Below are 17,271 nucleotides of genomic sequence, written 5' to 3' on the forward strand. Positions count from 1 at the left end.
CATCTCAGCTTCTTGAGTAGCTGGGATTACAGGTACATGCCACCATGCCTGGTTAATTTCTGTATTTTCTGTAAAGAAAGGGTTTTGCTATGTTGCCCAGGCTCGCTTCTATTGTTTTAAGATGGTATTTTGACAATACACTAATTTTAAGGTGCTGATTATACTTTACTTAAAAATGAATCTTGACAGACCATTCAACTCTTGTAAAAATTACAAAGAAAAATAAAATGTGGTTAAACAAAAGCAAAAATGTTCCTATTTTTACCACCCCACCATGACCAAGACATGTACAATTGTGCAAGATGAGCATGGCACCAATTGTTAACCACATGCAGCAGCTCTAAACCATCACCTCCAGTGAACTCCCATCAGGCAGGATGTGTCATGGCAATTAGGCATCCTTTTCTACAGCCGGAGTCCCAGTGAGAGCTGTTATCATCTCCCTCAAGAGGAAAATTTCAGTTTTCCATAGAAAAATGGTCTGCCAGTGCAGAGGAGACAGATGCCGACCAAATCCACTCTATCTGACGGAGACATTTTGTTCTCCTGTACACAGCTAACAGCCTTCCACAAGTCTTCCTTTAGACTGCGGTGACATCTTAGGCAGTATTAACTTGTGCAGGGAGGCCCTAAAATCATAAAGCACTGCCAAACACACTCCCACTTTAATCTAAAAACAGAGCCACTACGAGTCACACTGCTTCAATGTGGTACAGTTAAATTTGGAAAGAGGAGCTAGCCTTCACATGAAATTTGACAAAGACAATAAACCTTTCTCTACCAAAAAGGCTGGCATGTCACAAAGCTGTCCTCCCTTTGGCCTTCTTCCTTTCTTCAAGGAGTTCTCTCAATCTCATCCTTTTTCTATGATTTAGCTGCTAATTCTCAGTCTCTCTTCAAAGCTCGACATCTGGCTATCTAATTGCTTACTGGACATTTTCACCTCAATATCCCAAAGGCAGCTCAAATTTGGTGTATCTAAAACCTCACCATCATCTTATGTTCCTTCTTGGTGAATGGCACCATCATTCATCCAGCCTCATGGGAGTTACCCTAGATTCCTGTCTCATTCTGATCATTTACATGCCGTTACTCAATCTCACTGACTTGAACTCTAATACGTAGCTCCTTTCTTCTCTCTTTGCTGCTTTGGTTCAGACTCTCATCATCTCTAAATCAGACCTATGAAAGAACTGTGTAATTTTTTCCCTTCCTCCAAGCTTGCCCTACCAAAGCATCCTGTGTATTGCCATTTAATCTTCGTAAACGTCAAATCATGTCGCTTTCCTGCAAGAGCTCTCTAATGGTTCCCCAATGCCCTCAGAATAGAGGGCACTCTTTATTAATGGCACAGAAGGTTTCCCCTGCTCTGATCCCCCTCTTACTACTTTTCTCCACTTCTGACTCTCAACATCCTCTGACAATCCTGAAATACACGTGGATCCCCTCAGCAGCACTCCTCCTCACACCACTTTCGTTTTCCATCTGCTGCTCTTGCTTCCTAGTTCTTTCTTTGTTTACCTGGGGAGACTGACTCCTCCTTCCAGATTCAGCTCAAGTCTATGAAGACTTTCCTTCCTATCAGTGTAGTGAAATTACTATCAATTATGTTATCTCACTTGAAAAATTCTTCCCAAACCGATTTATGTTGGAGAGAAAAGAAGCATTACCAATAAATGTTCTCAGACAGCGCCGGTCTCCATAAACCTCCCATAGCTGGGGGAAGAAAATAACACATGGAAATATTACATTTAATATAAGTTTTTCAATCAATAACTATAGCCCTATGCTGGTTATGTGTGTGCGTATCTATGTGTGTAAACACACAGCTTTAGTTATTAAATAGTAAACACTGAAAATCATTAAATACTGCTTGGGGCTGCCAGCTTGTCTTGTAATACTTGGAACGTGCACACACACAATCACACACACTCAAAACTAAAGCGTTTTAAAGATATTTACATCAAAATGTCATGAGACTTAACTATAGGTGGAGTTAATTCAGGTGAGTTTTTATTTTCATATTGTTCTTTTCTGTTTCATATATTTTCTGTGATGAAAAGTTTCTACTTTTGTAGCACTACAAACAACTTTTAAAGGAATTAAGTGTTAAACTGGCATGTATACGACATTTTGAAAGTGAAAGCCTTTTTGTTTACTTTTCTAAAGTAACAAGTATTACAGAAACTATATGGAAATGATGATTTAGACTAAAATAACAGGCTTATAATTCTCAGCATATCTAACGTGGATTAATACAATAGCTTCAAGACTAGCTTTATTCTTGACTGCCTTGAATCCAATCCTCAACAATGTTGCTAGTACTCCAAAACAGAAAGCATTTCCTTGCCACCGGTGCCAGTAGGACACGGTCTCAGTTACTGTAGAATATTAGGAAAGGACCTCTGAGACCTGGTTCCTTGCCCATGACTGCAATCATTCCTTGTTTCTTAGTTGTTATGCGGCAGCAAGCACAAAACTGTTGTTTCTAGCACACACCATGCTGATTCATTCTCTTTACTCTTTTCAAACAACTCTACTCCTGTTTCCTCGTCCTTTACTTAGTCAACCTTCTTACTAAGGTATGCTTCCTCTTTGAAAGCAGCATATCTTGTGCTTGCCTCTATAATAATCATTTATATCATAATAAAATGATCATCTTAAGGGGAGAGACAGTGCCTTAATAGCTTTTGCTTTCAGTCCCTTGAACATAATAGAATGTTTATAGAAGTGAACTAAATTGAATTCTATGCTTTTTTGGTTGGCCAAAGAAAAGACCAACATCTCAATTAACGTAGTTCGTACACAGTAAAAGTTAAATAAAATGGGCGTTTTTACTTCCAAAATGTTGGCCTGTCATTTTAAGCTATTAGAGACAAATGCCTACATGGTTGCTCTTATCAAAAGAAGAGGCCTCTTTTTATTGTTAATATCCATGAATTATTTACTAATGATAAAATTTTAATGACTCAACTTTCCAAGCCCCAAGAGCACTATAGGGTTGGTATTTATTGAACCATCATAATGGTCCGGACAAAGAGAAGACACAAAACCGGTTAGAACTATCCTTTTAGATTTAAAATTTTTTTTCAAGACTTTCTGCAGATTCAGGTTGAGATGCACTGGCAACTGAGTTTTTTCTACCACACATTCTACAGCTGAATAGAAGCTAAAGATGGAACTTCCCAAGACTAGAAAAGGTGAACGAAGGGGCTAGGGGCAGTTCTGCTACTTGGAGTCTACTAGTATTTAGAAGAAAAAGGATGAATTACATTTTCTACTTTCTAAAAATGGGATTTCTATCATGTGTCCTCTCTATTTCGTAAGGTTTGAAGAAACGAACTATTACATATATAAAATCTCTATAAAAATGATTTGTGATTAAATATTTATACGTCTAAAGCCAAAGTGACTGGATTACATTCTCATCAGTTGTCTAAGCTTAAAAAGGAGACCAGCCAACTGGACCACAGAACCGTAAGTTTGGAAGTGGTTCATAAATTGCTGTATTTACAGGGTCTAAGAGAAAATAATTAGTTTCTAATTGCCTAACAAACCCAAATTTATTTATAATGAACCAAACAGATTTAACCAAAGAACTAGCTTTGCAGCACTGCTACTCTGCTACTGAAAACTCACCTTAATCTTACAGTCCATGGAACAAGACAGCAATAAATGGCCAGAGAGAGGAAACAATCTGACTGCACTGACGCCCTATAAAAAGGTATTAACGTTATCAACCAGAAGCATTCTACAGATCAGCTAAAATTAAGCATCAAGAAAAGACAGTATATATTAAGCAGCTTAATTTGCTATTTGTCTTCATTCCAAAAATCACACCTCCGAATAACCTTCATTAGCATTCCAAGAGCAGGCCTTATTGACACTAAGCTTTTGAAGATTTTTTTTTTTTAACCTTTAATATTGAGTTCCTCACCCAAGGGAATCTTGAGTCAATCAAATTGCTAATGCCCCCACTTGTCTTCCTTTTTTAACTTAGTCCCTTTGCTCTTTGCAAGGAGTTGAAAATTACCCGTTGGAATAGTGTAGATGACGAAGAATATCAATATCAAAAGTTTTCATGTGCCTTGTCTCTGCATTAGTTTAAAAATTACCATAGTTTATAAAGCAGGGCACATCTAATCTCTGAAGTGTGATAACCACAAGAGCTAAAGCAAAATTACTGAAGCTAACCAGGAGACTTGTTGCTAATACCAGCCCGTTACTCACTGATTTGGTGCCCAAAAGGGAAGAAGATTGTAGCAGGAACTCGTGGGGAAAGGCCTGGGCTTCAAGGATGCAGGGCACCGAACCATGAATGCTATGGCATGGCCAATTCAGATGGCCTTGAAGACTGATTAGTCACTTGTGATGGATGTGTGGGCACCTCCAAAGCCTATAATTCAGGCTTACATTCAATTTAATTTCCCTACACGTTTACCAGAAATACTAAATGTTTCACATCAATAGCTAAAACTTTACTTTGGCTTCATTATTATAACATTACAGCAAACACAAACAGCAACTTGCTTACTTTTGTGTGTCCAGACCACACATGAATTTGTTTTTTGGGAAGATAACACTTCTCAGGTGGCATAGTGGACCGCAGATTAACACCAACGTCCTGAGGTATGTGAAGATAGGACCTGCCCTGATAGTCATACATTTCTTTAACTGAAACAAAAAGGCAAAGAAAATCAATAAACAAATACAAGCCATAGTCATGAAATCTATATCTTAAAATAACATTTTAGTCACAGGGATAGCATTCCATATTAAGGTTAGGTAATAACACTCCAATGATGTCAAGATCAAGAGTCAGCTAAGATTTAAGTGCTTTAAATAACTGCTATCATTTACAACTAGAGGTAGTATTTTGAAATTCCTAAATACCCAGAGATCATAGACCTTTAGATAAGATCTATACTTCTTTTCATCAGTTACACATCTTAGTGACTTATGAAGACTTCACTGTAGCATAATTATAGCAGAGGAAGAAAAGATAATACTCGGGCCTTGTGAGTCATTGGTAAAGAAGCAGAACTAAAACAGGTTAAGAAGGAATTTAAAGTAAACAAAAAAAGTATCAACTCTCTTTTTCCCCTGCTTTCCTCTTTTATGCCCTTCCAGTTCCTTTTCATCTATCTTTTCCCGCTTTCATCACAAATTTTACAATAAAGTCACCTATGGGAATTAAATGACATAGTATATATAAGGCAATTAGCAGCATGCCTGGCACAGAGTAAATATTCAATAAATGTTATATTATTGTTATTATAGTTGTAAGTACCATAATACTGAATAGACTCCTTGGACATAAAATGGAAGCTTGAAGAACCAAATATGGCTTCATCAAACCTAAATATTTGATGTAATATTAACATTAGAATAAGCAACACTGTAACTACTAAGTTATCCTTTACAGTTTTAGATAATTATAATTTCCTAAATATAACTAATTATTAATGAACAGGTACATTCTAGAATACTTATGCATTTCCTTCTACAAGTCAAAATAAGTATTAGAGCCTTACTCTCTATCTTTTCACATGAAAATCCAAGTTTATTCTTTCTGAGTACAGTTTAGTAACAGTTATGAACTGTGAGGATACCTGAGTATTTGGCTTTGTTAAAAACAATTAAAATGACTGGGGCACTATCAATACACCAAAAGAGTCAACTTTATCTTATGAAAGAATAGATTGTTATCTGCTATTCATATAATATCAAATATGAAGTTTTTTCATAAAAATGAAGATGTATAAAAAATGTAATACCATGTAAGATTGTCTTCTCCTCCCCAGGTTTCTCTTCTTCCTGTTTTCCTTTTTTCTGCCTCTTTGCTGTGATTTCATCCAATTCTTTTTGTTCTTCCTAAGAAAATTAAGGAGTAAAATTTAAAATGAATGTTTTAGAACCTCATTATGCCTAAAGATGGTTATAAATTCTTTATAATGAGGTCTACAAATTTGGTCCAAGTATGTTCCCAGAATAACAAGCTCAACCCTTTTTTTTTGAGATGGAGTCTTGCTCTGTCACCCAGGCTGGAGTGCACTGGTGTGAATCTCAGCTCCATGCAACCTCCCTCTTCTGGGTTCAAGTGATTCTCCTGCCTCAGCCTCCTGAGTAGCTGGGACTACAAAGCATGCGCCACTGTGCCTGGCTAATTTTTTCTATTTTAGCAGAGATATGGTTTCACTGTGTTGCCCAGGCTGGTCTCGAACTCTTGAGCTCTGGCAATCTGCCCACCTCGGCTTCCCAAAGTGCTAGGATTACGAGCGTTGAGCCACCACGCCAGGTCAAGCTCAACTCTCTTATAAGCAGAGATTGAGTACCTTTTCTACAAATTACAAAATGGTACTAAATACATAATGGATACTAGAAAATACTTTTCAACTATATAAAATCAGTTTTCAAAACTCATCCTTCTGTGATACCTAGAAATAAATTTTAACATGTTATACTAGTTATGCAAGTAAAAAGACAAGGCAATCAGAAAATCTAGTTCCAGAATTGACACTGAATTTAGCACAAGATGTTGTTTTTCAGTTAATGACTTTTACACAGTCTTAGGGTGTAAGTGATGACTACATTTCTGTGACACAACTTTTTTAAAGAGCTGGGGACAGAAGATGGGGTAGCAGTAAATCTGTATCCATAATAACAAAGAAGTCAACAGATAAAATCTAAAATAAATAAAAAACAGTAGCATACGTTTACTCATCTTAGATGTCACCTGTTTACTTCTATCATTATAAATATAGATTTACTGAATGTAACAGCTAGAATATAAGCTTCATGAGGAAAGGATTTTCTTGATCTTGTCCAATGCTGTAGGCCTGGGACTAGAACACTCCCTGGCTCACAGAGACAGTGAGATTAGGAGGTGAGGAAGGGAAGGGCAGAGCATTACTTTACAAACTTTACAGTAGTTTAAAAAATATATATAGAGATAAAATTTAAAATTTTAAATAAATTTGGAATCAGTAAAACCTATCATCAATTCTAGTATAATAGAAAGCTGATTTTGTAGCTATTATCTGAATGTCAAGTATCGGAAGAGCAGCTACTATGGCAGCTTAATAGAATATCAAGGCAATCTTTATGAAAATTGTTTAATATTGTATTTTAATTAAAAAAAGCATGAGAGAAAACAAATCAGCAAAAAAGGTAAATAAAAATATTCCAAAGAAAAACAAATAAATTTTATTGTATATTTTCAATCAACTAAAGGCAGAAAATTTTTGATGAGTCATTCGGTTAGTCATTTCTAAGTCATTTCCTTAGTCATTTCTAAGGAAATCTCAAGTGTATTAATGTAGATATCATTCATAGAGGAACAGCATACACCTGAATTGACAATGAAAAACATCAAAGCTTACTTCTGAAGGTTTGGCTACATCTTTTTCATCCACGTATTTTGCCCATGGTCCCAAGAAACCATCAATATTGGATGCATCATTTTCTTTGAACTTTTTCCTCTTTTCTGTTTTCTTCTGACCAGTTTCAAATACAGTCAAACCTACATTAAGCCCCAAAAAACACGGATTACAAAGATGTACATTTTCTAAAGAAATATTACATATGTTTAATTTTATTAGAAAGATGATTTTAATAACTCTGTGGTTATTAAAAGACAGAGTTATTAAAAAACAATCTACATGAATCTACCATATATGCTGACTCATGCTAGACAAAAAGGGATTCAATCTTCTGGGCAAAGACACTTAAAACTAATTCAATATTCTGCAAATTCTAATACCGTATACTTAAAAAGAGACCCAAGTATGTACTCCTACAATGGTGCATAAACCTTTTATTGAATCAAGAACCTGTGTCAGTGGATCTGTATGACTTTCTGGAAAAAAACTCAGGAACTCATTACTGCTAAATAATGATAAAGTGACCTTTGAAAGCAAGAATAAACTGTAATTTATCATTTTAAAACTAAATTAAGTTATAGTAAGTACTTAATAACTTATCTTCATTTCACTTGTAATGCAAAAACGTAAATAAAACACAGTTTCACCGGAAGTGGTATTTCTTCCAAGTGATTTCAGTCTCAACTTGACCTCTAATATTATCAATGTTAACAGTAAAAGAAAAGGAGAAGGAGGGTGTTTCTGGTTGAGATTCTGATTTGATTAGTAGGATGTGGCATACTGTGTAGAGTCATTACCCTGGAAAAAGAAAGGTTCATGGAATCATAGTCACAAGTTAACTAAGAATCAAGCTACCTTTAGGTGGGACTTGCAGAGTTCTAACTTAAAGAAAGTCTGCCTATATTAATTCAGGCTTTGCTTTATAGCAAAAGCCTGTTAAAATTCTATTTTAACAATAATCTAGCTCACATACAGAGAGTAGCCTGATCACATAGGGTCTATAGCTACTAAGCAGAAGTGTCCTATGCAACCAGCAAATTACTTTTTAAATGGGATTTATGGATAATATTCGAATGGACTGAAGAGCCTTGTGACAAGTTAGCATTTAGCAAATATTGTTTTGTCTTATTGTAAGTTCAAAATGAATATGAACACAAACATACATTGAAACACACATTCAGACTCAGCGTTCAAAGCAACCCTTCAAAGACAGTCTTCATAGACTTACAAAATAAAGTATTTCTACTCTGTTAAAATGAAGCTTGGCATTAGCACTGATAAGTCAATTGCCAAAATTATCTATATATTAGTTATAATTTATTGAATGAGTTCTACAGGGTTGGCATGGTGCCAAGTACTCAAAGGTTACACAACTGTAAGAGGCAAAAGCAAGCTCTAAACTGTAACAGTTCAACTATATTGCTCTAAACTTATCACCCCATTGTTTCAACTTAAAAAAAAAAGAGCTAAATCAAATGCTTTTTAACTAATTAAAGTCACTCTGCAAGACACAAATTACAGATGTTTACATATATATATTTGCTATTAAATGTTTCAAATAAATTACCTTGATTTTTTTCAGCTTCTTCTACAGAACCAATATATTTAGCAGACACTTGATGATTATCTAATGACGGGTCTAATGCATAACCTGAAAGGAAAAAAGGGCAAATTATTAACTTGATTTTGCTGTTTAAATTCACTATATTATTATAATACAAATATACACATTTCACATTTATTTTCCCAAATGTCAAAAATGATCTCTTTAATATAGGACCAATCATTCTGCCCTCAGCTATATTGCTTTCTTTTTCTTTTTCTTTTTTTTGAGACAGGGTCTCACCCTGATGCCCAGGCTGGAGTGCAGTGTCGTGATCTCAGCTCCCTGCAACCTCCGTCTGCCAGGCTCAAGAGATTCTCCTGCCTCAGTCTCCAGAGTAGCTGGGATTACAGACGTGTGCCATTACCCCTGGCTAATTTTTGTATTTTTTGGAGAGATGGAGTTTCCCCATGTTGGCCATGCTGGTCTTGAACTCCTGACCTCAAATGATCCACCGCCTTGCTCTCCCCAAGTGCTGGGATTGCAGGCATGAGCCACTGCTCCCAGCTCCTCAGCTATATTTCTATTTCGAACCCAAAGCTATATTCTTCTATTTAGAACCCAAAGCTCAGGCTGGACTCCAGCAGAATATATTTCTTATAGGATGAATTTTGCACACTGACATTACATTAGTAAGTGCCTCTCTAGCCAAGATATCAAACTTTAGTTTTAAATATTCTAAGAGCTTGAAAATACATACACATGATGCATTTGGAAATTTAGAAACCATTTCCCTTTTCTTCTTGGTAATAGAAATTGCAAGGCTAAGTTTATCAAATTATATAAATTATTAAATAAAAAAAAAGAAATAGGGTAAGAAGAGTACATTAAATCTACCTATTATTTTGAAAATACCATTCTCAGTAAGGTTAGTCTTCCCTCCCAATCTTAAAATAATATATTTCTATTTCACCAATCATTCTTTATATTTTCTTAAGGGAAGTAAGCAAGAATATCTACCAGCATATGAATGTACTTCTTTAGTTATAGAGTATGTGGCTACATATAAATGTGGTCTTCAGTGGTCTATGGGAATTTAAGGAAAGAAAGCCTATCTAAGTTAGCTCAAATCAATATTTTTCTCAAGTGGGTGTGCTAGCACAATAAATGTTTGGTAACATTAGTCTGGTATATTCACAAGAGTGCTAGATAACTGATCAGTCTATGGCCTACAACTCATGTGAAGAATCACAGAATACATAAAAAGGTACTAACCCCATTTTTTTTTTAAAGGGCACATCCTAGTGGATAGATTTAATATTTTCATTTTTCACCTAAAGAATATAGGCAAATTCTTTTGGGTAACAGTAAAAGATTTGTCATGAAACATGCTTTTCAAACAAGCTAAGGATGTAAGTGCTCAACTCACCCTCATGATATGCTACAACAGAACCAACCACCTGGCTATTGGATGATTTTTTCAGGATTAAAATATGTTACTAGCCAGAGGAGAGAGCCTGATGGCAGAAAAGTTGCTTTGGAGTGGAATCTCTGAAATCACAGATTCAAATCCCATGAGTTATTTTATCTTTAATCTCTTTGATGTAAAGAATAGTGTTCAGTACACAACTTTTCCCCAAAAATGAGACTTTTATAAGCTCACATAAAGTTCAGATCCACATACCAAGTTAAAAGTTCTCATTTCAATAATAATAAACTAGAATGTAAATTTCTACTTTGAAAGGAGACTTGTCTACATAAACGGCATTTCATGATGTGTCTGGAGGGGAGAAGGAGTAGACAGAGAGGGAAGAGGTATCCCTGGTCCCTGTCTCTGTGTAAGCACCATTCCCCAACTCATCTGGCCATAGTCTTGTTACTCAAAAAAGAAGTTATGCGTTCCTCTTGCTCCACATTCCCCGTGGTAAAAATCTTTATTGCCATACCAACATCCCCACTACTGCCTTCCACCCCGCATGATTAGGAAACAGTATTATTTTCATTCTACAAATAAGAGTTAAGGATTTGGCCTTATGTCTTCCTACAAATCAGCCAGTGATAGAACAAGATGTAACTCTAACACTACCAAATTTCAGTCCAATTTGTTTTCTCACTATCTTGTGTCTTAAATAAGTGAATATATCTGCATTTCTTAAATGTTCTTATCTATCTCTCTGAAGCTTATTTTCCCTTTTATCTTTTTAATGGAGTTAATGTCTACTTTCTTCCTTTTGATAGTCTTATTTGAAATAACTATAATATTGATTTTATTATTATATCCTTAAGATTATTAAAACTAATTCCACTAGGCAAATGAAAAGAGATTATAAACAATTTGCAAAAGAACGGTCATAAATATACAGAAAAACCTTCAACCTCACTAGTAGTCCAGAAAAATTAAGTTGCAATAAAGAAATATAATATTTTGATTATCAAGTAAACAAAGAAAAAACAACCATATGGATCTTTGACAAAGAGAAATAGGGCCAGGCATGGTGGGTCAGGCCTGTAATCCCAGCACTTTGGGAGGCCAAGACAGGCAGATTATTTGAGGCCAGGAGTTTGAGACCAGCCTGGCCAATATGGTAAAGCCCCATCTCTATGAAAAATACAAAAAAAGAGGGAAAAATTAGCTAGGCGTGTTCGTTCACGCCTGTAACCAGCTACTCAGGGGGCTGAGGCACGAGAATCACCTGAATCCCAGAGGCAGAGGTTGCAGTGAGTGGAGATCCCGCTACTGCACTCCAGCCTGGGTGACAGGGCAAGACTCTGTCTCAAAAAAAAAAAAGAAAGAAAGAGAGAAATAGGACTTTTATATGCTGTGGCAGTAGAATAGGTTGAGAGAATTCTTTTAGGAAACAATTTAATAATATACAACAAAAGTTTTTAACACATACATTCTTTGATCTACTTTTGGGAACTCATTTAAGAAAATAATGTAAAGAAACTATGAAGTTTTATGTACAAAAATATTCACTACCACATTTTAAAAAGCATTTTGTAGCATAACATATACATCACATTTTTAATAGTGAAAACTGGAACCAAACTGAAATCTAAATGATACAAGTAATTCTTTTTAAAATTATATTTGTTCAGTAAAGTATTTTTATTTTTTATTTTTTTTAATTTTTTTAATATTTTTTTTTTTTTGAGACGGAGTTTCGCTCTTGTTACCCAGGCTGGAGTGCAATGGCGCGATCTCGGCTCACCGCAACCTCCGCCTCCTGGGTTCAGGCAATTCTCCTGCCTCAGCCTCCTGAGTAGCTGGGATTACAGGCACGCGCCACCATGCCCAGCTGATTTTTTGTATTTTTAGTAGAGATGGGGTTTCACCATGTTGACCAGGATGGTCTCGATCTCTTGACCTCGTGATCCACCCGCCTCGGCCTCCCAAAGTGCTGGGATTACAGGCTTGAGCCACCGCGCCCGGCCTTCAGTAAAGTATTTTTAAAAATCATTTAACAATGTTAATAAAGGGTTTCAAATACTGAAGTTAAAACTCATGTTAATAAGGACTATTGTGAGACTAAAAGTATTTATTTAAAATTCTATTTTCCACTTCTATAGGTGGGTATAGAGAAAATTCTAGATGAAAGTGGAACAAAAGAAAAGAAACTTCATCGAGAAGTCCCAAGTAAGCCTGGCAGGGGAGCAGGCTAGGGTCCGGTAGGGAAAACAGGACAAAATTCACACAACCACTGAGGGACTGAGAAGTCAGGAGAAATACTATAAATGCAATCTAAAAGCAAAACTGTACCGTAAGTAAATGGGATGGCATGGTAAATGAGACTATTTTCAGTGGTAAGGATTCTCTAGGTGGGCTCTATAATAAACTAACTGTATTACAGAAATCTTGCAGAAATAATTCATTGGGATTATAACAATCTTACAACATTTAAAAATGGGAAGAAAATTAAAATAAATAAATGTTTACACTATATTCCAGCAGTGATATCCCAGGGTTATGAGACTGAGGTAAAACCGAATTCATGTGTCACCTCCTGAATATCTGGTAGATAACACCACTACATGGTATAACAGAGGTTTGCTGCCTTGCACTTTGCAAATGAGGAAAGGTAACAAAAAGGTCTCACAGCCTTACATTTCATGTGGAAGGGTTAAAAAACAAGAACAACAACAAAATTTGATAGGAAGTTGGTATAGGAATTACTATCAGAAGTCAGGTAAGAACTTTCTATAAGAAAATCATAGGACAAACTAATAAAAGTCATATACTTGGCTCAGTATCTAAGCAAAGAAAAAAGAGACACTGTTTTTTTTTTTTTTTTTTTTTTTTGAGACGGAGTTTCACTCTTGTTACCCAGGCTGGAGTGCAATGGCGCGATCTCGGCTGTTAAAACTCAGGTTTAAAGAGACGGTTGTTAAAGCTTAGATAAGATTGATCTTATTTATTAAGTTCACTTATTAAGTTTACTTGAACCTAATAAATAAATTGTCTCTTTAAACCTCAGTTTAAATCTTAATCTTACTAAACTCAAATTAACCAAAATTTCATTTTTGCAACTGGCCATTCCCTTTATTTTAGGCTGTCTAATGTACTATAGCCCCAAATTCATTTTTTGTCTCTAGCTCAATAGTTCAACCTGTGTCCTAGCTTGCCCCTTCCTAGAGGGAAAGGTAAAAATCACCAGATGCTTTAAAAAAAAATTCTGAAACCAGGTCTAAAGCCAGCTGGATAATTTTAAATGCTTATTCTTGTTACAAGGTAATTTACAAAGGAAAGTAGGTGTCAGTATAAACTTACTTGGAATTTTGTTTTACTTTAAGAGACAAGAGAACTAAATTATTGCTTAAGGTCCTTCTAATGTAGAAGAAAATAAGAAAAGTCTTTAAAAGTCTCTTTTATTATAGGCTAGAATATAACAAAATCATCATGCAACAGAGTTTATTTTTATGTGCTACATCTTACTTTAGATTTACATGGGACTCCTTATACAAGCAATGGGTACAATGTATTTGCAATCATTTTATTGAATGGGAAGTGTTACAGAACTGTTTTGGGTGATTTAAGTGGTATATAGTCTTGGCTGTGATTTTTGGCACATTCTAAGTCTATTACAATCTTACCATGGTGAAATATGATCTAATACATGATAATCCTTTATACAATTAGTTTCCATATACATTACCACTGATAGGATATAATTATTTTACACAATGAATTTGTGACTATTCTTTTTCCTAATACCCTTCGGTGATCAAGAGAAAGCATTTCTGAGATAAGATTTGAGAGAGTAAAGTTAAATAGCCTATAAAGAGATAAAAAAGTAACCTGTGAACACTGTCTTTTCATTTGCCAACTTTAACAGCAATTTACATGTAATGGACATGAAATAACAGTGTCCATTACCTAGTACAACAACAAAGAGCATTCTGGTTAAGATCATGGAATATTTCTAGTACTCAGAAGTCCCAGTAGATTTACAACGACAGCTAAAAATATGAATTCACCTTCCCATTTATATATATATTTAAGGATATGTATAAGAAGGCATACTATCCTTTTTGAAGGAATCTAATGAATTTCAAAAGCCAGAAGATAAAACAGATTAGCACACACACATCACACTTCTAATAAAGCCAAAATTGAAACTGTTTAAGTCTTGTCACATTACCATATGTTGCAAAAGTTCTCCTTTGCTGCTCAAACATGAAATCATTGATATGAGCTGGTTCAGCATATCCAGAAAGCATATTTCTAGGGGCGGCCATTTGCTGTGTCCTAAAGGGATTTTCTGGTCCAAACTGCAATGTTGTGAGAAAAAAAAAAAAAAAAAGAGACAAAAGTTCTGAGTATATGGAAGCCAGAATTACTAGAATAACTGTATAATATGTTTTTCAACTATAAATCACCAAGGGCCTATTAACCTATCTGGGAACACTCTAGCCTGATATGGTTCTGTGCAACTGGGCAATGGCTAATTAGCACCATTTGTTAGCCCCAGGGACAGAAGGAGAGGAATCCCTCTCACTCAAATCTATCTGCAGTTATTTCTTTCAAGAGCTCAGTAGCCACATGTGGTTGTCAGCTACTACATTTGCATTATTGCAGAAGTTCTATTTCACAGTGTTATCTAGATAATCGAGAGTTACTATAGTTTGTCCAAACCGTGATTTTGGGGATTTGGGTGACTTTTATATCAACAGTGGCACTGTGATATAATTAAAAAAAAAAAATACTTGTTTCTTTTCCACTAGCTTATGAGTTCCTCAAAGTGGGAGACTCAGAATACTCAATATTTACCACAGTGCCTGGCATAAAGAAAGTACTAATGAAGGAACGATGAATCAGAATTCCACTGGGGGTAGAGGACAGAAAAACAGAATAAAGTGCTTGAAAAAGTGCCTAGGAAAAGGTACTGCAAATGTCAATAAAATATTTCCACTCTGAAAAGTCACACTGTGAAGAGTCACATTATTTGTCTTACACCAAATAGTACCATTATCATCTGTTTATAATACTTTTTTGAGTTTCTCCAAATGCTATTTAATTTGATCTGTACAAAAATCCTGGCAAGTTAGAGGAGTATTCTCTTTCTCATGTTGCAAATAAAAAAAAAACCCCCAAAGACAATGTATTTTACCTGCCCTAGGGTCAAAAGTTTTATTAACTGGCAGAACCAGAGCTAGAACAAACCGTAGTCAAGCATTCTATCATAAAGTTCCTTAAATGCACAATCAGAGCCTCTAACTTTTAAAAATTGGGTAAAAAATTACCAGAATACATTATGTCAAGTGCCATTAATTCACTGCTATTATAAAAGGTACTGGGAAAATCCAACTCTTTTTTGTTTGTTTGTTTGTTTGTTTTTAAATAAAGAATAAAATGAGTTTCCCACTTTGGAAAAGGTGAAAATAACAGGCTATTTTCATTTGAACTTGATAAGACCCACCGTCATGATGAATTATTTTGACATTAGAACACTGTAGGTCATTACCATTAGAAACCATCTTTTCTATGATACATTTCCAGAGCCACAAATAAAAACTACTCACCTTCTTTTAACCAGAATACTGCATTCTCGAGATATCAACATTATACTATGTATAAAAATCTGAATTTAAATGTTAGATGTGCCTTACATTTTTTCTGCTTTTGAAGAAAATAAATTGCTACAAGATTCCTGTATATTGACAGCTTCCATTTATATGTTTAAAATGATTCAATTTAAAAATACCTGATTTACATACAAAGCTTTTATTACTATATATTCTTAATTATAATGGATAGTGCAAGACTTTGCAGTCCATATTAGTCCTTCCTGTGTCTGATGATGGGTGAAAAATGTCGGGGAAAAAAAGACTGCGGAATGCTGGAAGCAGCAGTCAACTTCATTCAGTCATGAAATTTATTACAAAAACAGGAGCAGTCATAAAATCACAGATAACAAAATGATTTAAAAGTTTTCTAGCTCTACCTGCTACAGTCAGCTATCATACACAGAGTAGCATCTGCTATTTCGGGACAGAGGTGGGGTGGAGGGGGTATGGTGGGAAATCTAAAAATGATAAAAATCCCCACTGTCTTTATTGTTATTCACATAACATGTAACAGATGACCAATCACTGTGCTTTAAGTAACTTTCCATTTAAAAAGGGAGACTACAATTTCCATATTCTTATTTAATTCAGATTTAACTAAAAAAGAAAGAACAATTCTTCTACAGGCCATACATACAAAATGAGCTCCACTTTTTAAAGAAAAATTATCAGTGTAAAAGAACTGTGATTTCTATACAAAGACAACTCCATATATTAAAGCTATGTATGCATTACATAAGGTGCTATACGTAAAGCAATCTAAAAATTTACATGTGCCTATGTCTCATACAGATTTAAGCTGAGGCAACAAAAAAATCTTCTAGTGATATAGGGAATTGGTGGGAGGAGGATTCATCTACTGGTAGCTATTAGAACTGACCTCAAAGATGCTGAATATTAACAGAGGAAGGGAGAGAACACTATTTAGCAGGACTCAGCTCTTGTCAATTACTCAAGATATATCTCAGATGTTCTTGGTCCCTGTGAATATGCAACTCTCTTAATTCTGGGACAACCATTAAAAAATACAACAGAGCACATAGAAAACACATAAATTTGATTTTCAAACATTTCTTTTCAATTTTTGGTAGTTAACTAAGTTTAAGAGTAAATTTGTGTTCAAGTGATTTATAACAATATACAAGTAAATACATAACATAAACATGAATGCATAATTTATTCAAGTTCATGTGAGTATTTAACAATTTTTAGCTAAAACAATAATGAAGCACAACATAGTAAATTACAACTGCAATCTCCTTATATAAAACATACACATTT

The 17,271-nt window shown here is 35.1% G+C and overlaps 1 protein-coding gene across 1 annotated transcript in view; it reads right to left on the reverse strand.

Moving 5' to 3' along the window:
* The window catches only part of CDC40 (cell division cycle 40), a 46,954-nt gene that overhangs the window by 13,703 nt on the left and 15,980 nt on the right, over positions 1-17,271 (reverse strand). The window contains exons 3-9 of the mRNA XM_032275047.1: positions 14,565-14,694; positions 8,950-9,033; positions 7,383-7,522; positions 5,778-5,874; positions 4,535-4,674; positions 3,640-3,714; positions 1,671-1,716 (exon numbers count right to left, since the gene is read on the reverse strand). Of these exons, the coding sequence (XP_032130938.1) occupies positions 1,671-1,716; positions 3,640-3,714; positions 4,535-4,674; positions 5,778-5,874; positions 7,383-7,522; positions 8,950-9,033; positions 14,565-14,694 (712 nt within the window). The remainder of the gene's footprint in view (positions 1-1,670; positions 1,717-3,639; positions 3,715-4,534; positions 4,675-5,777; positions 5,875-7,382; positions 7,523-8,949; positions 9,034-14,564; positions 14,695-17,271) is intronic.

This window comes from Sapajus apella, unplaced genomic scaffold, assembly GCF_009761245.1.
Source record: "Sapajus apella isolate SASKATOON/1434 unplaced genomic scaffold, GSC_monkey_1.0 scaffold6, whole genome shotgun sequence".
Taxonomy (NCBI): domain Eukaryota; kingdom Metazoa; phylum Chordata; class Mammalia; order Primates; family Cebidae; genus Sapajus; species Sapajus apella.